Source organism: Alosa alosa, chromosome 10, assembly GCF_017589495.1.
Source record: "Alosa alosa isolate M-15738 ecotype Scorff River chromosome 10, AALO_Geno_1.1, whole genome shotgun sequence".
Taxonomy (NCBI): domain Eukaryota; kingdom Metazoa; phylum Chordata; class Actinopteri; order Clupeiformes; family Clupeidae; genus Alosa; species Alosa alosa.
In genome coordinates, this window is record NC_063198.1 from 2,772,876 (window position 1) to 2,795,073 (window position 22,198).

The 22,198-nt window shown below is 40.7% G+C and overlaps 1 protein-coding gene across 1 annotated transcript in view; it reads right to left on the reverse strand.

The window, feature by feature from the left end:
- Window positions 1-19,191, reverse strand: part of dennd6aa (DENN/MADD domain containing 6Aa) — a 28,289-nt gene extending 9,098 nt beyond the window's left edge. Inside the window, exons 1-12 of the mRNA XM_048254469.1 lie at window positions 18,852-19,191; window positions 11,237-11,275; window positions 11,108-11,150; window positions 7,933-8,045; window positions 7,633-7,713; window positions 4,366-4,471; window positions 4,081-4,160; window positions 3,935-3,994; window positions 3,770-3,825; window positions 3,086-3,208; window positions 1,764-1,859; window positions 14-108 (exon numbers count right to left, since the gene is read on the reverse strand). Of these exons, the coding sequence (XP_048110426.1) occupies window positions 14-108; window positions 1,764-1,859; window positions 3,086-3,208; window positions 3,770-3,825; window positions 3,935-3,994; window positions 4,081-4,160; window positions 4,366-4,471; window positions 7,633-7,713; window positions 7,933-8,045; window positions 11,108-11,150; window positions 11,237-11,275; window positions 18,852-19,070 (1,111 nt within the window). The 5' untranslated portion in view covers window positions 19,071-19,191. The remainder of the gene's footprint in view (window positions 1-13; window positions 109-1,763; window positions 1,860-3,085; window positions 3,209-3,769; window positions 3,826-3,934; window positions 3,995-4,080; window positions 4,161-4,365; window positions 4,472-7,632; window positions 7,714-7,932; window positions 8,046-11,107; window positions 11,151-11,236; window positions 11,276-18,851) is intronic.
- Window positions 19,192-22,198: the final 3,007 nt, after the last annotated feature.

The window sequence follows — 22,198 nt, forward strand, 5'->3', positions numbered from 1 at the left end:
AATGAACAAGTACCTGTCTGTTTCATGTCTCCAATACGGATGATGTGAGGCCAATGCTGGAGGGTTTTGGCAAAGAAAGGGTTGGTCACACCAAGGATGACAGATGGCCTAGAGTATGGGAGTAAACACATAAGCAAACACATCTTTATTTACCTCTGGACGTGGTGTCAAATCCCCATCATGTGTCCCTATAAATAAACTTGGATCAAATATTAATAATATTTTATGGTGTGCCACTGTAAGAGTGCAAAGACAAAAAGATTCAGATCACCCTTATAAGTGAAAAGAAAAGCTTCATCCTTTCACCATCCAATACACACTTAAAGACAAGCATGAACACAAAATAATATTGAGGCGTCATGACCATGTGAAATCAGATGAGTGCTTATTATTCATTCAATAATTATGTTTACCATTTGTACTACATCCTACAAAATTAAGCAAACAGTTGTATCCACAGTATATAAAGTTAACAACATACACAGTATATGTACGGATTTCTAGTAGGCCGTTTGTGAGGTACACCCAATTGTGTTATGAAAGAGAGCCAAGGTGAGAAACCCTGATGTCAAATGAGAAATGGAAATCATTAGAGATCCTGACCCCATAAAGACTTGCATCTCAGCTGTGAAACAGCAAAGTAGCAGATAGACTAGTGTTTCACAACAGCGTTGTTCTCAAAAAGGTGGGAGGATGAGACAGACAGGAGGGAGAAGTAAAACCGGGTAAGGGAATACATACATAAAGGATACACAGTCTCCTTAGCATCTGATGAACTACTGATACTGTGACCATACACACAGAAGGAAATGGCCAGTGATCAATGACTGCGTTTACATAAACTTTAGTATCCTGAATTTGATCATCTCCAAAATATGGTGTTTACATGAACACAGAGAAACCTAGTTATTCATATCCCTGTATACATGATGAATACATGGGTTTCCCGTTTACCAACAAAACTAGATGCGCGCGCAGCCGTGAGGCAGAAGACGCTTGGTGGCCGTCCACAAAGTTATAAACTTAACCTAAATAGTCGGCTGTTGTAAGCTACAATCAGATTTTTTTGTATTCCCCTGATGTCTCAATGATAATAACATCTCATTTCAGACTATATTTCAAAGTTTGACGTTCATTTGAATGATTAATATAACATCGTATTTTGTCATTTTTGGCGAAGACATGCATTCCGTTAGGGATATTGAACATATTTAACATTCTCTAACCATCGCGATTTCGAATTGGTGCAGTTTTCAGCACAAAAACTCATTTTATTCTTTTGCTCTTTTGCATTGCTCTATGCTGTTTTATGGTGCTTTCTGCCTCTTGGTTGCGCATGCATGTTTTCGTGACGTTCCATAGAAATCCATGTATACTAGCTATCCCGGTTACCAATAATAAAAAGTCCAATGTGTGTGGTCAGCCGATGTCTGGAATAAGGTGTATACATGGAACAGTATCCTGGTTGCTTTCGGAGTACCCCAGCTTGCATAACCGGATTTCTCAAAAGCGGGATAAGGGCTTATCCAGGGTTCTGAAGTCAGGATATGATGATTACAAGCGCAAAAACAAAACCGGGATACTTATCATAACCTGGATACTGAAGTGCAGTCAATAAACGCAGTCAATGACTTTCTTATTTTCCTTACAAAGTCCTGTCAATTTCAGCCTTGCCATTAGTCAAATTAAAAGTTGTAAATAGGAGTTGCATTGGGTCTTTCAAAAGAGGCTTTTGGTAGAACTGAGGTAAGAAGTGTACTCACGGAGCCTGTGTCCTGGTGGTGTATTCCTTGAACTCACTATCATGGATGGTAAAGTATGGCCTGAAGTCACTGCAGTAGCGCAGCGGCGAAATGCAACTGTTATAAAAGCAGACATTGATGGTGAGTGTAAAACATTCGCTGTTGCTTATTTATTTTCCAAAAACATTCTTTTCTACAATGCAGATGAGAAAAGATGTCATATGGCATGCGTGAGAGTGGGGTTGGTAAAGATATACCCACAACTGTGGTTCGGCAGTAGGCACAAGGCCAAATCCAATGCCATGATCAAGTGTACAATTTTTAAGTCGTCAAACTGTGTTTTTTTTTTTTTTTTTTTTATTTTTGTTTGTTCTGCTTCTCCCCAGAAATAGCCAAGCAAAGGAAAATGTCACTCTGCAGCAAAGTTGTAAAGTTGCAAAGTAGCGGTAAAGAGTCCCAGTGTTTGATGTCCTGAGATATCGCCACTCATGGAATACCTCTCATCTAGTCGGAAATTAATAAAAAGTTCGACCGAACGTAGCTGATGTAAAATAAATCCCATTTCCTGTATGACCTATAAGTCATAGGGATGGCATCAGTTTGGCATTATGAATTAGATCATAATGATCTTAGATTTAACCAGGTCTGAGTACACAGCAAAAAATGCAATTGACAATCCAGCATCAAACAACCATCATTCTATGAAATGTTGATAAGCAGCTGATAGTATTTGTTATATACATTATATTATATATATATATATATATATATAATATATATATATATATATATATATATATATATATATATATATATATATATATATAAAAAATATAAGTTCATTTTGAATTGATGCCAGCAACACACGACACAAAAGGTTGGGACGGGCAACAAAAGGCTGGACACGTTGTGTAATGCTTTAAAAAAAAAAAACACCCGAAGGAACATTTCCCAACTATGTGGATTAATTGGCAATTATTTTGGGCAAATATACTGCTCAAAAAAATTAAAGGAACACAATCATACACTGGATCGGTACTCTGTTTGGTTCTGAGCACAAGTAAAACTTTTGAGGCGAGTGTTTTATTTTGCAAGAACCGTCAGAATGTAGTTTGAGAATGGAGAAAAGGGTGGAAGGTTTCAAAAAATGTGTGGAAAACAGTGTTCCCTTAATTTTTTTGAGCAGTATACTTCAACACTTCAAGAATATGTATACAAGCTGGTCTGATGAATGATGACACCGGTACATACAGAAGTGTGTGTGCTGGAGGTCAGCATGTTTGCTGTGAGTGTCCATGGTTTCTTAGCTTTGAGTGAACACTTCTAAGACTTCATCCTCTCACCTGACTAGCGCCAGCACCGTGTCGGAGGAGTCCGATGGAGATGGCGCCATGACAACTAGCGGCTCACCTAGCAAAACCAACTCCCACAACATCTGAATGTGAAAGAAGACTGGATAGAAACACCTAGGGAAGGATCAAAATCAACAAATATCAAAAATGGCACATAACTGATAGAATATAAATAGCCGTCTGTAGAAATTGATCTACGAATTCCTGTAGCATAGCAGCGCTTTTCCATTTCGATTTCAGAGGGGGCAGTGTTCCTACCCGGACACAGAAGGTTGCTAGGTCGGTTATCGCCTATACTGTAGAGGGCCGCTCAGACTATGACAGAAGTGCCGTTAGTCATGTTATGAGGTTACGTGCCATCAAAATGATTTTGGAAATGTTATGTTGTAGTAAAAACAAAAACTCTTAAGGGTGCCTTTAAAAGGCTGCTTGGCGATTTTGTGGGTGGGGTCAATTTAGGCAGGCTTCCAGGCTAGCATTACACATCACTCAAATAAGGGTCTATGGGACTTAAAAGCAAGACTAAGGTAGTATTCAACTAGCTCATGCCACAGACAATGTTGCGGAATTAAGTGGTCCCCTCTTAACTAATTTAGAATTTAATACGTAGTGCATGTGCAGAGTATGTTTTAGACCTATTGTCCACAATAGACAAAGAACTACAAATGTACTCACCGAAACAAGTCCACCTCATGTATAGTAGGAAGGACAATGGACACAAGGCTGTCACTCTGTAAACAAGTGCACCAAGAGGGGTAATGTTAAAGTCACTAAATGATTTGAGAACATTATCAATATAATGATATCAGTCTGACCAACAGTTTAGATTCAGTCAATTACCGGTGTTGACTGCACTAGCTGTGAGGTTCCTGGTTTATCATAACATGTAGGTATACGCAGCTGAGAAAGAACCGATAAATAGTTAGGTAAAATGTATGAGAAAATGGCATACAACCACACATGTTTTTTTAACAAAGAAGCTTTACCTTCATGACTATCCCCATAATGGGGAGACTCAGTATTTTTCCAGGGGATGGTGTGGGCCAGCGATCTATGTCATTACAAGCTGAAGAACATCAGATCATTAAAAAATTATACCGTTAAGTTACACATTAGAGATTCTGCAAAAATCCTACTGTTTCAAGCCTTTTACAGATGAAAGACAATGTGAAGAAATCACTGCAACGTTTAAGAAGAACTATCATCCGTGTTTAGAACACCATCCTTCTACCATGTTTATTTATTTTTTGGCCAATTTGGCTTACACCTACCAGCTTCAAGACAAGGTTCTTGCTTCTCAAAGTATTCTGGAGCCAGCAACTTCAGCAGTTGATGAAAGAAGGTGACATATGGAAGCTTGCTGATCAGGACAAGAGACTATACAGACAGACAAAATGAACAGACAGATAAAATTAATTCAAAACAATTTATTCATGAATAAAACACCAAACCCACAAACACACAAAAAATGACACTTGACTTCAGACATGGTCCAAGGTGAGTCCGTATCTGACACCTCCGTTTAATCTCACACAGCCAGGAATAATATTGATACATAGCACACATCTCTGCATAGGCCATTATAATAAATGCCTCGAGCTGACTTCCTCCTCCAATGCATACCTGTCAACACTCCCATTTTTCCCGGGTTCTCACATATTTAGGGCCCAAGCACCGAAGGGCGCAAGGCCCTATTGTTTTTGTAAGGATTATTATTAGGGCCCGAGCACCGAAGGGCGCAAGGCCCCATTGTTTTTGTAAGGATTATTAGGGCCCGAGCACCGAAGGGCGCAAGGCCCTATTGTTTTTGTAAGGATTATTATTAGGGCCCGAGCACCGAAGGGCACAAGGCCCTATTGTTTTTGTAAGGATTATTATTAGGGCCCGAGGCGTGGCCCAGGGACTCAGTAGCGCCCCCTTAGGTGATTGATGCAGTGGTTGGCACATACTTTCAGCTAGACACATCAAATTTGGTAGGTGTGTGTATCTCCCCAAGATGAACAACTTTCGTATGTTCAATGCATTAGCCACGCCCAACAGGAAGTGAGGTATTTGGGATTTTGTGCGGACTAAAATGTGATTAATTGTGATGCTAAAAGAGGTGCTTCCCATCAGTGAAAACGCATGCAAATGAAATTTGGCACACACGTCAAGAGATACCATGAATACACAGGGGAAAAGCCTTGGCACTGGGCTTGGCCCAGAAACTCCATAGCAACCCCTTATGTCACTGTGACTTGTGGTTGGCATATAGTTTTAGATACACACACCAAATTTGGTGGGTGTATGTAACTCCCAAAAACAAACAACTTTTGTATTAACATGCCATTAGCCACGCCCACAGGAAGTGAGGTAATTGAGATTTTGTGCGTTGTGGACATGATCAATTTTAACGTGCTCCTCCTAGACGGTTGATCCGATTCATGTCAAAGTTGGTATACATGACGCCGAGATGTTCCTGATTATAAATTGTGAAGCTTTTTTTTTTATATGTTGTAATTTGACGAAATGGCGAAATTATTCATTTTAATACCCTTCCACATAAACAATAAATGTGTCATAATTCACGATGCATGGCTTAAAATGTTTTAAATTTCACAGGTCATTGAAGACCATGTTCTTTGCTTAAAATGAATAATCTGAAATTTCTCAGGTTAATATATATTATGATTATGATGACACACAATGGGCCTGCCTTGCATTGCGCCCCCACCTGGCCAAGCAAGTAAATGTGCCAGAAAAAAACATTCAAAAACAAATAGCACACACATCAAATATGTACATTTTACAAATGCACCACATCGGTGCTTTGTTGGATTCTGAAATGTCACAGGTTGCGGCCCGCAGGTGCTCGGGCCCGCCATTGCCGCTTGCGGCTATATTTCTCTTTATTTTTCTATTAGTCTGACATCTCCCAGGTTGCCAGCAAAACCTTTAGGTTTCAAAACCAAACTTGGTACACAGACTGCAGACTCGATCGTGAGGACGCACAAAAAATGTGGTGCCCAATGACCTTCAGGGGATGCTGCAACTACCAAAAATGTGTTTTGGCTCTTGGGACATGTGTCAATGCACCTGACTTTTGATCCCTATTCCCTGATGTTGAAAAATGAGATACTGTTGGACTCTATGGGATCTATTGAGAGTAGGGATGTGACAAGATCTCGTAGGCCACGATATCTCGTGACAAACATATCACGATATTTCTCGTCAAAGAAAAAATTTACGAGATCTCGTGCCACGAGATGGCAATATACAGCTCTGGTCTGCGATATTTCTCGTCAAGGTAAAGATCTGTCTCGTGTGTGACAAGAAATATCGCGGACCAGAGCCATATATCGCCATCTTGTGGCATGAGATCTCGTCACACCCCTATTCTCCACAAGACAGATTTTTGACGAGAAATATTGTGATATTTTTGTATCGCCAGATCTCGTGGCACGAGATCTCGTCACACCCCTAATTGAGAGGATACTACAATTTTATAGTTTCACATCATCTGAAATACCCACATATACATTTTACTCTTTCTGCCAAATTGTCTCTTGTACCATGTCAATTCATCAATTCATCACTCTAGTATAGTATCCCTTCCAATGCTTGCCACACTCCTCAATTCAGTGTCCTGCCACGGGATAGTCTGGGCTTACAGACAATGAGAAAACATTGGATATTTATTGCCAACATAACAACAATTGTCATAGTCATGGTGTTTAACTCTCACATACAATTATGGTTTAATTGTCATGATAGGAGAGTAAAATATTCAAAATATTACAAGTACACAAGTATGCAAATTCATATATATAAAAATATTATTAGTGTGTTGTTTTGTGGTGTTTAAAGACATGCAAGGCATTCTGGGTATAGTCATGTAACAGAGAGAAGCAGTTGTCGCCAGAATACTTTCATTTTCATTTCGGTAATCACTCACTGAAGAGGGAAACTATCAATAAAAAGTTTGTTTACCCCAGAATATAGAGTCTCTGCCCATGGAGCTGCTGACAATAGAACGAGCAGGAAATGTAACATGTTGGCAGGAGACTTTCTACACCATCTCTGCACTTGAGTCAAACATATTGCTGATAGCTCATTTTGTAAAGCGTCAGTGGATACAGAGGCCCGGGTTCAATCCCGAGCGTGAAACTTATTTATTTCTTGCTTTTTCACCACTGCACTGAACCTGTACTGAACAGTGATGTTCAAACTGTGGTATACAAACAGTAATGTGAACTGAACCATGATTTTTCTGTACTGTTAAACCCCTATAACACATTCAAGTTTACATAATCTCTATAATAAGAACATCTATGGAAAACAGCAACAACATGGTATTTGTGTTTAAGGGTAGGACAGTGAACCAGCCCAAGTGTTTAGAATTAGGGTTCAAGGTAGAAGAGGATCTTTAAGGATGGCTGCTGCAGAAGCATTTGCATCTTTACAACATTGACACACAAGTCCTTCACAATTGGTTCACAAGTTTAGTGGAGGCAATATAATTAACAAGAACAACTATTTTTGCATTATGAGAAACTTACCTTCTGAAAGTAGCCCCTTTTGAGTGACTTGTCCCGCACCTGTCTGAAGTAGACATAACCATAGAAATGGCCCTGGTCTCTCTGGAAGAGTAAATTAATACAAAATTGAACAATACAGGCTAGACAAATGTGTCGGGTAACAGAGTAGATCATCTCAATTAGTATGCCCAAGCCAGTCTGTCAAAAATAGTCAAAGTAATGGGTTTGTATTGTTTTGTTTGAAACCAAGACAAAATGAACACCACATACTGGGCAGACGTGTTTTCTTTGGCCTTCCAGCTACAAATCTATGTAACTAACCTTGAGGCAGACAGGGGCATCCCGATCACAACGGTCCAGAAAGCATCCTAGCGACAACTGCCTGCTTGATGCTTGCCGGAAACGGAAGCAGAACTGTGTGTCACCCAGGCAACCTGCCAGTATGTAGGGAAAATAGGAAGGACATATCATGATGGTTGCCTGCCCCCTCCCAATTCATCATATGTTGGATTAAAGCAACAAACACACATATGCTGACACAAAAAGATGATTTGTCCTTGTAGCAGAAAATGGTAGACGACATCAAAGTATTTCTGTTTATATCATCACAACACAGTGGGTTTTAAAAGAATACATTAATTTATGCCTTCTTATTCAGTAACCCTTTGTAATTTGTTTGCCATATACTGTATGGGGCGCATACCTAACTACTACAACAAGTTTGTTAATTACATTAGAACAGTTGACCACTGTTTTATTTTCATGCTTCATGAAAGAACTTCAGACTGCTACTATGGTATTTTTCAAGATATATAATTCTTGGCTTTGGTGGGTATGCATGTATGCAAGTTCATGGCCAGAGAACCATTAGGATCCTGAAATCCTGGGGCAAGTTCACAGACTATGCGAGAGGTACTATATGACATGACAGAAACTTTCACCTATATTAATTTCTGGCCAGCATAGTTCAACAATCTCATTGGACAAGGAAAGTAGACCTACAACTTCATTCACAAGCAAAGCAAATGCACTGGAAATTGAGCACACAAGTTAGAAAAAGACTAGCATTCGTTTATGTAGCCTCAATGTTGTCAGTGCAGGACATTACAGAGACGGTCGGCTGAGAAAAAAAGATAGCCTAACCTACTCTGTCCGAGTGGACATGCCTAGGCTATATGTAGCCTAAATACTGGTCTACCCATAATATAGGCATTGTTTAAGCAGGCTTGTGCATGAGACTTCATATCAGCAATGACAAGTCTTTCTAATGGTTTAGGAGTTTTAGTACGCTTTTCTTTGGTAGAAGTTGGTCTCAGAAGAAAACTTCTATTTAGAAGCCCCCCACCACCACCACACACACAGAAAAACAACAAAGCAAACAAAAAAAATCAATAAATAGAATATAAAAAGAAAAACATAGATTTGGGACTGGACCTCTAAGAACAGAGAGAAAATATATGTCATGCCAGAACTCTGATAACTCAATAGGTTCAATAGGAAAGAGTCAGTACTTGGATCCAGAGGCCCGGGTTCAATCCCGGGCGTGACACTTATGCCATTTATTGTACAAGAAAACTTGGGACATAGAGTAGATTCCTAGCCTGACGTAGTCATACTCAATTCTAGTCAGAATATGAGTCTGATACTGCTCCATTGGGACGTAATTATGGGGCGTGTTTCAACCGATACAGGGGGGGAATGCCTCTGCACTCAATTGGATAGATCTAACCAATCAGAGCAACAAAATAGCTTACCGTGAGGTGTAGGAAGATAACACACGAACCATCCTTCTTCTCCACAAATGCCTTAACATTGTTTTCTGGTCTTTTGTAAAAGTTAGTGCAGTCAATAACTCCTAGCCTACAACACTCATTAGCGAAATCTAAGAGATACGTAGCCTAGTAGGGTAGGCTATTAGGAGAAAACTTATAGCCTATATCCCCTCCGTTTTTAAAAATAATTCCATTGAACACTGATATGCTACAAACATGTTAAACAGCTGGGAAAAGCTGTCGCAAATCCCTCAAACAGGTCGTCAATCAGAGATTTCAAACGAACGAGGGAACATGTCGCAATGCAACAGAGCTGAACAAACCAGATAGATAGATAGATAGATACTTTATTGATCCCCAAGGGGAAATTCAAGAAACCACAGAGTTTTCCCACATCTCAACTTTGGCCAAAGTTCTCAGAAATAATCGTTTTCAGTGATAAAACCTCATTAAATAATATGCATTTTCCATATGGGGTCTTAAAAGCCATGTATCCTTCTAGCCACAGCGTTTTTGTTTCAAACATAAACCTAATCTAAGCGTGCTCAGATGACGTGATAGACCTGTTGCTCACCTGTCCATCGTCGTAAAGCCCGATTTGATTTGTCCGCCCGATCTAGGGCAAGCATACTTGCTCCACAATGGAACAATGCCAGACTGAACTTCCCGACCTCAAATGTTGTGGGCGGGACTACGTTCGGAATGGCACCCAGGCTAGTAGATTCCACTATAATCAATGGAACTGGCTACACCAGACGTGATAGCTGTGTGTGTACATTAAAAAAAATTAGACAAGTCCTTTAAAACTATGTTCATGTTCCGCAAACAGAAAGCTTCTATGTGTGCTTGGGGATTAGTGGCACAACCAACAGGGTGTGATTTATAGATGACTTTATTGTCCTCATCATTTGTCCTAATCATTTGTATAAGAGTGCAAAGAGTGTCTCTATTAAAAGCCCTTACACAACCATTAACTGCTAATCCTCCTCAGCACTCTGGTCTTCCTGCACACACACCTCACATCAAGCTCCTTTCTCGGCTGCAGCCTTTTGGCTGTGGGAATCAGGTCACTAGAAGCTCAGGTTGGATTCTACTGACAAAAGGTTTAAGGAGTTAGTAATGCTCTGGAAGTGACCACTGACAGGTAACAGAGATTCCCTTCTATCTGCTGCAATACGTATCAGTGGATGCTATGTGCTGAAGAACTCCAAGCTTGGGGTGTCCCGATTCATATTGTGTGAAGTAGGGTCTTTTTAAGGCGAAACTGACAAAACCTTGAGACAGAAACCACATGCTCATTGAAATTAAGTTGGTCCTCAAACACTCAGGTTTCTGCAGCTTTACTTAATCAAGAGTCAATAATGGTGTTAACATTTTGATTTCATTAACATGTCAGGGACTCACCATCACCTCTTCAGGTTCAAAGAGGAGCTACAAGAGAGGCCCAACAGACACTACCTTACCATTAGTAAATGCCTCTGCCACGCAGTACATATGTGTTTTTGAAATAATGTAAAGCCATTTCATTTTTTTAATGAACATTTTGAAAAATGTAACATTTTATGCAAGAAATCACATTCCAGGTCTTTCCCGGACATTTGAGTGAAGGTCAATAGCTACACATTGCATTATGATAACTAGAATTCCGCATCAAAGTGAATTCATGAGGCAAAAACTAAATTATGCAGCTGTGAATAAAACAGGTCTCTGTGATATATAATTACCTGAATTGGAGTCTGGGAAGGACAGGTAGCAAATACTGGTTTTCTGCAGGGAGGAATTATACATAATTTCAATATGTTCAAGCATGCGTTGGTGTACAAAATCACATTTCTAAATATTGTCAAGCTTACCTCTTTTTCAGTTAGTTTTGAGTGATGTGGATAAATTACCTGTAAGAAATAAGCAAAGACATTAATATATAATATAATAAACCCTTAATTTTACCAAAGACCCTTAATTGTTTCTTAAAAAAAACTCAGAATCTCTATTCTTTAATCCAAAAAGATCCGAACTACACAGCGCAGCTTCTAAATGCTCCATTCGCGCAGGCGGTAAAACTTGAGGCATTTGTAGCCTATAACTTGTGAGGTAGCCTATGGGTCATTCCACGTCAATTCAACCAGGTCCCACGCACTTAGGTCTCAAAAAATTACCAGGTGTACCTATCTTACCCAGGAGACACACTGTAAAATGACTCTTATGTAAGATCAATACTTTCCAAGATACAGCCAGTTTTACAGGGGGAGGGGGGTGTCGATTTTGTTCGGCCTCTTTTTTTTTGTCAAAGTTCACAAGCCCACAGCGCAAGAACTAAACCATGTAAGAGGCAAAATTTGCATGCTGGTACATAAATAGGAATAGTATGTAGCAAAATCGTCACGTTTGGTCTGGATAATCCTGCATGGCCATAGCTGTCCCTCAAAGTTGATACAAATTTTATTGGAGTTTTTGGCTGGGCTCTGTTTAGGCCTTCAGAAGACATATTTGCACTCAACATAGGCTCTTTATTTTTATTTTCCTTACGGAGATAAGTAGAAACACTCTCACAAAAAACAATGAACAGAAAATAAATTCCTTCAGGGTCTGAACAGCAGACTTTACAAGTCTAAAAAATCCTTTTGGTTCTCATTTTCAGAGCACCCAAACACCTTGTGGGAATATACAAAGATTTTTTAAATATTTTTTTCTTTATTCTCCATGATCTTTTCTTTTTTAAAACACCAATTTGACTTGTCTTATGCAAATCTTTCTTTTTCACTTTCAACCCTGAACATGGGCAAAATGCACCATTGACATCAATATGTTTTGTATAGAGCTACCACAGGTTACTCTATACAACCACAGGTGGCAGTGTGGTGACTCTATATAAAACATATTGATGTCAATGGGGCATTTTGCCCATATTCAGGGTGGAAAATAAAAAAGAAAGATTTGCATAAGACAAGTCAAATTGGTGTTTTCAAAAAAAAAAATGGATTTCCAAAATGGATTTCCATGACACTGGAGTCGTGGCACGCCCCATATTGTTTTTATTGTTGATACTCATTAGTATTAATTGGTATAATTCTTTCTAACTGGTCACAAAGGCTAGCACAATCTTCCTAAGGGTTTCAAAACTTTCCAGTTTTAAATAATGCATTCAGGAGTAAGTCTAATGTGTCTGTAATGTTTGTATATGTCGGCCATGTTAGGTAAACAGCTACTAAGAAACGTGCATCGAACACAGCCTTAGCCTAAGTGAAGTTGTCTCAATCAGCTCACCAGTAAAAGGCAGTTTGGGGCTCAAAGTGGTCATAACCACTTGTGGCTACACACAGACATGAAATAATCCTGAGGGAAAAGTATGAGTTTGTTTCTGATATTAGTGTAGTTACTGAAAGCAAGGGTCCCCCTGCCGCTTGTCTTTCTCAAACCCGCTTATCAATTGCCTTGGGTTCTCAAACCCAATTGACCTGTCGCTAAGCCCCGCCCCCCATTGTTACTGTGTGAAAACTCGGACAAACAAACCAGACTTGATTAGAAATACATTGTGGACAATGGCAGCTGACAACAGAGACGGTTGATAAATTAAGCGCATTCTGACCACGCCTTTTTAGGAGGCAGGAACTGTGTACAATTCCATTCCATTGTAGAAGCATGTGCTGCTTTATCTTTGTGTATTAAGGATCTTTGCTGACAGTATATGAAAGCAGGCTTTGAGGACGTTTTGGTCGATAAAAGGATTTACTTTCCTCCAGAAGCTATCAAAAGGGACTTAATTATGCTATGGGGTGTATTCAAAACTTTATAATACATACAAGGTGACAAGCAGTTGTGGCCAGTCGTGCAAATCACCGTGCAAAAACCACTGACGTTAATGCTAGCTAGCTAGCTAGTGGAAGATTGATACTAAGATATGTTAGGTTACGTTAATATTTGATGTAGTAAGAATATAGTAGTTGGTTAATGAGCATTTTCATCTTGGGATTTAACAGGGAACCTGTGCCCACGTTGTTGGCTTAGTAGCCTAGCATCTACATTACGTCGAGCTGTTGCAAACGCGAGAGACGTCCTATAGGCTACTGTTGATGAAAATATACCCCGTTTTCGAGCCTCTCGGGGTACCGGCTATCAGTATGACACATCCCCCATGCAAAACGTTTGACCATAGTTATCCGTCGGGGTTTTTTGAGTTAATAAACTCCATAAATAACCATTCATTTGTCATTTTATTCCTACTCCCTATTGTTTTCTATGGAGTTGTCCGAGCTGATGTCCGAGTCCCGTTGAGGCTGGTCTGTCATTGGCTCATCAGCGTTCGAAGGGATCTTAGCCTACTGCTTAACCGTTGATTTTATAGAAGGCCAAAATGAGTAAACAAATAAAAAAATAGTGACCTTGAGGTAAACTTGTGTTAGGGGTAAGGAAAGGGGAATCTGGGGAGGGGATGGGTGAGCTTCCTCTAGTGTTTTGTTGGGTGTTACGTTCAAATACCACCTAATGCTACCATGATCCAGAATCGCTTAAAGGAGAAATCCAGTGTGTGCCTTCTGGTTTCTCAACCTACTGGTTTCCTTGCGCATGCACGCGCTGTGCTCATAGCTTCCCACAGCAGCAATTTGTTTGCAGACATTCACAAACAAGTTTTAGGCGGTTTGAAGCCACTTTTATATACAGTACGCCATGAGCGCTACATTACAGTCATTTGGACATAATACAGGTAAAATATATATATGTTTTGTAAATAGCATTAAACTGGATTAGATCCTGCTATAGCAAAATTATTCAAACTATGACTCTCACCTGCATGACTCTCTACTCACTGAGCGAACTTATCCCTGGCCTCTACGTGATACAATTATATATTGTGCCATCAATTAATAATGTGGGCAACACCCAGGCAACATGTTGTCCTGAGGTAGGCTATCTGAAAACAACTGGTTACCTTTGGGCTGCTACTGTTATCAGTGCACAGTTTAAGTAGGCTACTATTCTATGTGGTTGATCAACTATAAATAAAAGATGTATTGGATGCTGACGCAGCGTCAGCGTCAAGGGCGGGCCTCAGCGGGCCAGGCCGGCCCAAACAGGCCAGTGTGCCCCCCAACAGAGTTCTCTCCCCGACATAAAAAACCCATCTAAATATTATTACGGCTATGATTGAAATTAAATCCATATTGAACACTGATGTTGAACACTTAGCCTACTCAAAATTAAACATGTCACGGACTGACACGTGTGTCAACTATGTTACTGCTGATTGTGTGCGCAAACTGCACGATGAAGAGGGATTCTGCACACTCGAACACCGTTGCAGCAAGTGCCACCGATACATTTACCACCACTCCTGCAACGCCAAATGAGCATAAATCTTTTTAGGGTTTTTAGACACTGCTGCATAAGAACTTTAGTAAAAGGTCTCAAGATAGATCTGGGAAGATACAGGAAAATACAAGGTTTTTCACGTTTCTGGCCGCAGGATGACCCAAGCACCCAAGCTGAATGCATGAGCTGTTGATCTAAATTGCAGAAACCGTAAATAAAGGGCCAAACTGACCCGTCGCATTTCCTATATTTTCCAATATTGTCCAGTGCTAATGATATGTAGTAAGAATATAGTAGTTGGTTAATGAGCATTTTCATCTTGGGATTTAACAGGGAACCTGTGCCCACGTTGTTGGCTTAGTAGCCTAGCATCTACATTACGTCGAGCTGTTGCAAACGCGAGAGACGTCCTATAGGCTACTGTTGATGAAAATATACCCATAAACCGTAAATAAAGGGCCAAACTGACCCGTCGCATTTCCTATATTTTCCAATATTGTCCAGTGCTAATGATATGTAGTAAGAATATAGTAGTTGGTTAATGAGCATTTTCATCTTGGGATTTAACAGGGAACCTGTGCCCACGTTGTTGGCTTAGTAGCCTAGCATCTACATTACGTCGAGCTGTTGCGAGCCTCTCGGGGTACCGGCTATCAGTATGACACATCCCCCATGCAAAACGTTTGACCATAGTTATCCGTCGGGATAAAAGCCAATCATGGACCTGGCTTGGAAATGCGACAGTTGTGGCGTCGGCATTCACAGTCTGTCGTTGCAAAATAGTAGCCTACATCTCCAAACTCAAAAACAGTAGACTAACAGTCAATAAAAGTGCACTGTCAGAGCAGCATAAAATACTAAAAGCCATGCCGAGTGTCCTGTTCGCTCTTAGGCTCCTACACACAGTTGCGTGCGTTGCAGTGCTAGAGACGGATCCCATTCACTTTACATGGGCTCACGTCATCCGTTGCCGAACTGAATTGTGGGTCCGTTGCGTCGCGTTTCTTCCGTCGCTCGCGTTGAGAAGTTCAGCTGTTGCTGCACCGACAGACGGCACCGGCCAATCAACTGACGGCACCAACCAATCAAATTACGGTTATACTTCCAGTGTTTCCCCTAGAATTTTTTCCAGCAGCGGTGCTATTACTTGGGGATATATTTTTTTATATCATACCTTCGTGTTTCTTTTGTGGACATTTTCAGCTTTCTTTTACATTATTGGTTAAAAATGATAGAAGAAAAATGAAATGGCACAACCCAGAAAAAGATTATTTACAATTTATTTAAATTTGTCTTAATGGCAAAGGCCACACCCAATCTTGCTCTTTGGTAATTGAATTGAATTGTTGGGGGGCCATTATGCTGACACGCATGCACATAGCCAGATGCTCTCCTTGTAGTCTATTTCTCAGTCCCAAAACAACAAACCCACGTGATAAAAAAAGTAAATACTCACTTTTCTTCTACATCACTCCCACAGTTACCATACAACTCACTCACAATTAACTCGAAAAGGACCTAGGCTACTTGATTGAAGTGCGACCGTTCGTCTCACCGTCAAGAGAACGCTGAAGTTATGAGAACACGTCTTTCTGATAAGAGAATGTAGACTCCTATGTCTAATGCATAAGCGAGAAAAGGTCTGTTTGTGATAGCCTATTATAGCTAAGTGGACAGAATTTAGGCTATCATTATATGCCAACATATGCTCATATTTCCTTTAACTATCAGAAAGTTTAAACAGGCCTAGACTGTGTTAGCCTAGCTTTCCCATGCAAACATTACATGTAGCCCCACGCTTAACGTTACAAGTCTAGGCTACAATTAACGTTAAGACCATACACCTTGTAGCACATTGGTTTACTCTATTGCATTACTTACGTTTTAATAATTTGTCGTTGAATGTTGATGGAGGCTCATCTTTGGGAAATCAGCTCTCTGGATAAAATTGTCAGCCGGAGCAAGAGTTCTCAGAGTTGACGACACCGGACGTAAATCCAATCAGCAGAAAGAACCGCATCACAACAGTAGGCTAAATCGCAACAAACTTTTCCCCCCCCCATGTTAAATTCATTTCGGTAATCATGGTTTCTTTTATTTGATGTAGGCTAGGAGAGGAGGATGCATGTTTCACATTAGTGTCAATGTGTCAAAGCAGGCTTTGGATCAGAGGAATTGCTCAAGCTTAACATATGGCATAGGCTACAAGTTTAATTCACGGCATACAAACAGCTTTGTGATGAAATATAACTAATATAATTTTTTATTGTCACCAGGCCTGTAAGTAGGCTATTTATTGTGTAACCTACAAGTGAACGATGACACCATAGGCTACACTGTGGCGGAGCAAGACCCCATCAGTCGGATAGCTAAACAATGTAACCGTGTTCAGAACGTAGGCTAGCCATATGGGCTGCAGACTTGTCTTTGGGCTTGTAATCACCTGACACATCATGCCGCATATATGTCCTGAATAATGAGAGGCTAAGTGCGGATTTGATGCACTTAACTTACTCAAGACTTTCAGAAAACAATTCTGAACCCCCCCCCCCATTAATGCACAAATAGGCTGACACCAGACATAATTTCACTGCATTTCTTACTTCCAGTAACTATATGCATGTGACAAACTTCCTTGTATCCTTGTAAGTGAATCTCGTGATATGTTGCAGCGGCGCTGAAAATCCAGCGGCGGCGCTGCGCCGCTGTTAAATACACTGTAGGGGAAACACTGACTTCCAGTTAAATTTGTATAGGTACAGTTGGGAACACCCACTGGCATGCGTTGACGGAACGCAACTGTGTGTAGGAGCCGTTAAACCTTCCATCACATTTAGTGCATTCTACAGTGATGGTCAAAAGTTTTGCCACCCAAGCTTAAGTTGACTAAAAAGAGGAATATAAAATCATCTTTTGGAAATTGATTTGAATGCCTAAAGTAAAAAAATTAGGAAATATCCAACCTTTAAGAACCAATTTTCTTTGTGAATGAATAATGTATCATAAATAAATAAATGTTCATCCTTAAAATACAGTATTGGCACCCCTATGTTAAATTCCCAGAGGCAGGAAAATTTTGTTTTTAAAGGCCAGTTATTTCATGGATCCAGGATACCATGCATCCTGATAAAGTTCCATTGGCCTTTGGAGTTAAAATAGCCCCACATCATCACATACCCTTCACAATACCAGTCAGCCTATTAGCTGGTTTGATGCCCATTGAGCATAGATATGAAATGCGACTTCAAATCCGTCTCAAACAACGTGTTTGTGAATGTCTGACAACTCCTGCAGCTGTGGTGAGCAATGTGAGCACGCGCAAGAAAACCAGTGAAAAACCAGAAGGAACAGAACACCGGCCAGCACCGATTTTTTTCCCGTTTTTTCTGACCGACAGTATTCGTGAACATGATCAACTGAGCCCCGTGTTAAAATCGGCCGGATTTCTCATTTAATGATGAGCTTGATGACAAAAAGCATAATTTTTATTTTATAGAAAATAAGAAAAACATAACACGCCTCCAGATGTGTTAAGAGTACATTTCATAAGATTAGTCATGCTAATTTGTATAAATTTAGGCTACCATGGCTTAATTTGTCCACATTTTCGTGCATGTCTCCACAGTTGGCGATAGGCTATTACACATATGGATCTTAAGTAGGCTACTAGGCCTACACCGATGAGCTTCATTTCAGGCTGCAATATTAGACAGGATAATGGCAGGGTGGAAGGGATTATGGCGAATATATATCAAATCGTTTAATAAGAGTTATTTAACTAAAGCTAGTTGCTACCCTAGCTGGCTAAATATATGTCAAGCCAGCCATGGCTATACATTAACGTTACACGAGTAGACTGCAGGCCAGGGAAAGGAAGTAATATAGTAACTATTTTTGACTAGCTGTTGCAGCTACACTAGAATTTCCATTGCAATAGGCTATGAGGTGATGTCAGATGATAGCTTCTCCCACAAAACTGTCGAAACTAGTCAATTTGTCTGTACAGTAACATTACGGTTGCGAACTTCATGTAACATTTGAGCTCAAAGGAAGCTAACTTGACGTGCTAAGTGGGAAGACGCCAGCTGATATTCCACGCAGTTGATACTTAACCATTCCGTGTTTACACTAAATAACATGTAATTGTTTACTGCGTCTTACCTCAACAGCTTGACCAAGTTCTAGATCGAAACCTACGACACAAATACAATGTAGCCAAGCAGAGAATCGGTCCCACGGCAGAAATAGCTGATCAGATTCTTCTTCTCCGGGCCCATCGCCCGGCATTTCCTCTGCTGGAGAGACACGGACATCCTGTTCCAATATATCCTCGGACTCCTCGATGTGCTCCTCTATATCCTCGGCAGTTTGCAAGGCCATAACAAATGGCTACGATTTCGTTATCCTCTTGTCTCTAACTTTACAACGAGTAACCACCACATTCACAATTCACCCTGAATACAAAAACAGGGGACGTCGGTCAATGACGTCAGTCACGTTGTACGTGTGACGCGTAATCTCGACTCTCCACTAAACGTGCTCTCATTTTACTAGATTGTGTGCTGAATTGAGTAAATTGTGCGCTCGTTTTACCAACAAGTGCGAAATATGGTCTGCTACACTGATTGTGAGACGACCCTTAGCCAATAGGCTAGAATTATAGATCATTATCAAATTATAAACCATATCAAAATTGGAGGCTATGTGTTTTAAACCCCACAGATCAGACCCTCCAAATGTTTGTGTGTGTGTGTGAAGGCCCCCTGCAACTCATGCCAGACAAAGGTCGTCATGGGTTCCCTCATGCCACTGGAGGTCCATCTGGTAGGAGTGAACATAGATATTAGAAAGCTAGATACCACATTGCAGGGGCGCAAGAGGCACGGGGGACGTGGGGGATATGTCCACCGCAGTGCTGAAGAGACAGCTGTCGTCCCCCTCACTTTTGATAAGAAAAAAAGCCTTATAGGTACACTAAATAAATAATAACATATATGATTTGCGCTAACTGTAAAACTCCCCATTAACAGCATCACATCACTAACCACAGCCATCTACAGTAGGGGAGAACCGGGAGGAATGAAACACTTCTTAATTAAATGTAATTTACAAAGAAATCGTAAAACACTGAAAGCTAATATTTTGTCTCTAGCAACCTACATCTATCCTCTGTCAAATACAGTTGCATCTACAGCTCTGAACAAAACCGTTCAAGAGTTATTTAAGGAGAAGTCGAACGTGCGTTTTGTTTCATTCGTCCCTTCTGGCTGGGACGAATGGAACAGCATGGGGGACGAATGAAACATACAGCTTAAATTATGTAAACTTCCCACAATTTCAATATTTGACAACATATCATGAATAGTAGGTGTTATTTTAGATAGATTGCTGCTGGGCTATATGTCTTGGTTCATGTCTGTTAACAACTCATTGACGTCATGGTAAAGCGCTTATCTCGCGGTTATGGAAATAGCATGCACTATGCCATTAATATAGCTAGAATAATGCATGTTTCGAATTATATAATGTTTCTATAGTACAAAATGTTATTTGACTCTGTTTTTACGTGGTTAAAGCCACCACACATCCAAATAAGTGCCCTTCATGACCGACAGGCCGTCGGTCTCCATAGGTTAACATGGCAAAACTCGACCCCCTACCTGATAGCCCCAAATATATTTGCATCTTTCTAAAACTGCTTTTCCATGTCTCACCTGCATAACATATAGTATAAACACAGATATGTGTGCATTGACTTAGAATAAATGGGGTTTACTGCCTGGTCGGGACAAATGAAACAGGTGTTTCAATCGTCCCGCAATAGACTTCTAGCATTATAGGCTGTTTTGCATCCATTACAAACAAACATGCAATGTGAACGTCTGGGATTGTTGGAGAGCACTAAATGCTCTACTGAATAAGCATGAAGTCAAACCTTTAAATGAAAAACACTCTTTAATAATAAAAAAAAAAAAACGCTAATGAAGTAAACTTGTGACCATCAAAAATCGTTTATCGCCTGTAACTCTGTGATACCAGGACGTAACAGGAAGGCATTTGACTGAGCAACGGAGGTTAATATGCTCTATGTTTTGTCCAAATGATGACTGTCTATCATCGTTGCACTCGGAGAAAACCGGAATGTTTCATTCGTCCCCCGTTTCAATCGTCCCGGTTGTACCCTACTGTAAGACTGCACAATCTCATATTCACTCTGTTGGATATCTGAAGCCAGTTTGTCTACTAACAATCATAAAATAATCCAGGCTACTTGCTTAGCATAAATCATTCATCATCATCTTTATTTGAGGCAGGCTGGTATTCGAGGGAGGCTTTTTTAAATATTTCTAACCTGCATTTAGACATGCGTTTAGTTTGGAGCGGCATACCGGTAGGCTATCAAAAGCATTTTCGGTTTGGTTTGGGATTTAATTTACTTTTGGACTGTTTGATTATATTGCTAAATATTGGGACTGATGGGCACTGAAATCTGGGAGATATTTGATGGTTCACTGTTAAGTTTCATGCAGTTGAAAAAGATTTCCACTGCTGTTTATTGCGAGACAAGGCAGCCCTTCAAGGCAGCTGTAATGGAAACCTTTTTGCGTAGCCAAGTAGCCTAAATTAAGTTATTGTTTAATTATGCATGATTTAGTACTTTTTTTTATAAAATTCGTAGGCTGGAATGCCTTGAGTCGCAACAATTGTTGCCAGTCAATTCATAGTGCAGCCTCAGAGGTGCTCGGTCAGTCAAGGAAACGTCACCAGGACTGGTTTGACTGTAACTCAGCTGACATACAGTCACTCCTAAAGACCAAGCATGAGGCCCACAAAGCTCTCCTGTCCTGCCCTAGATCTCCCACCTTTAAAACCACCCTGACTGCTACAAGAACAGCAACCCAGCAAGCTCTCCGGACTATGGAGGACACCTGGTGGGTGCAAAAGGCGCAAAAAATCCAGAACCTGGCAGACTACAATAACACTCGATAGCTTTCATAAAAGCATTGCACGGCCCCAGGAAGCGGGCGATTGCCCCAGTCCGATCAGCTGATGGGTCTATGCTCTTCAAGGACCGCCACGAGATTCTTGTCCGTTGGGCAAATAATTTTGAGTCTCCTCAACCACACCAACCCTGTTGACCCATATATTCTGGATAGTCTCCCAGACCTTCCACCAACCATGCACCTGGACACCCCACCACTTTACTCAGAACTACGGCAAGCCATTGCAGGGCTGAAAAACAACAAAAGCGCTGGACCCGATGGAATCCCTGCAGAGGTTTTCGAACACGGAGGATACATCCTCACGCGCCGCCTGCACCTCATGACCCAAAACATCTGGGAACATGGAACCCTCCCACAGGACTGGAAGGATGCTAACATCGTGGTCATTTACACACAGAAAGGAGAGGAGGAGCAGTCTGCAGCAACAGCCCCCTGGCATCTGGTTTCCCTTGCTCCATCTGTGGACGAGTGTGCGGCTCAAGGATCGGACTCGACGCCCAAGAA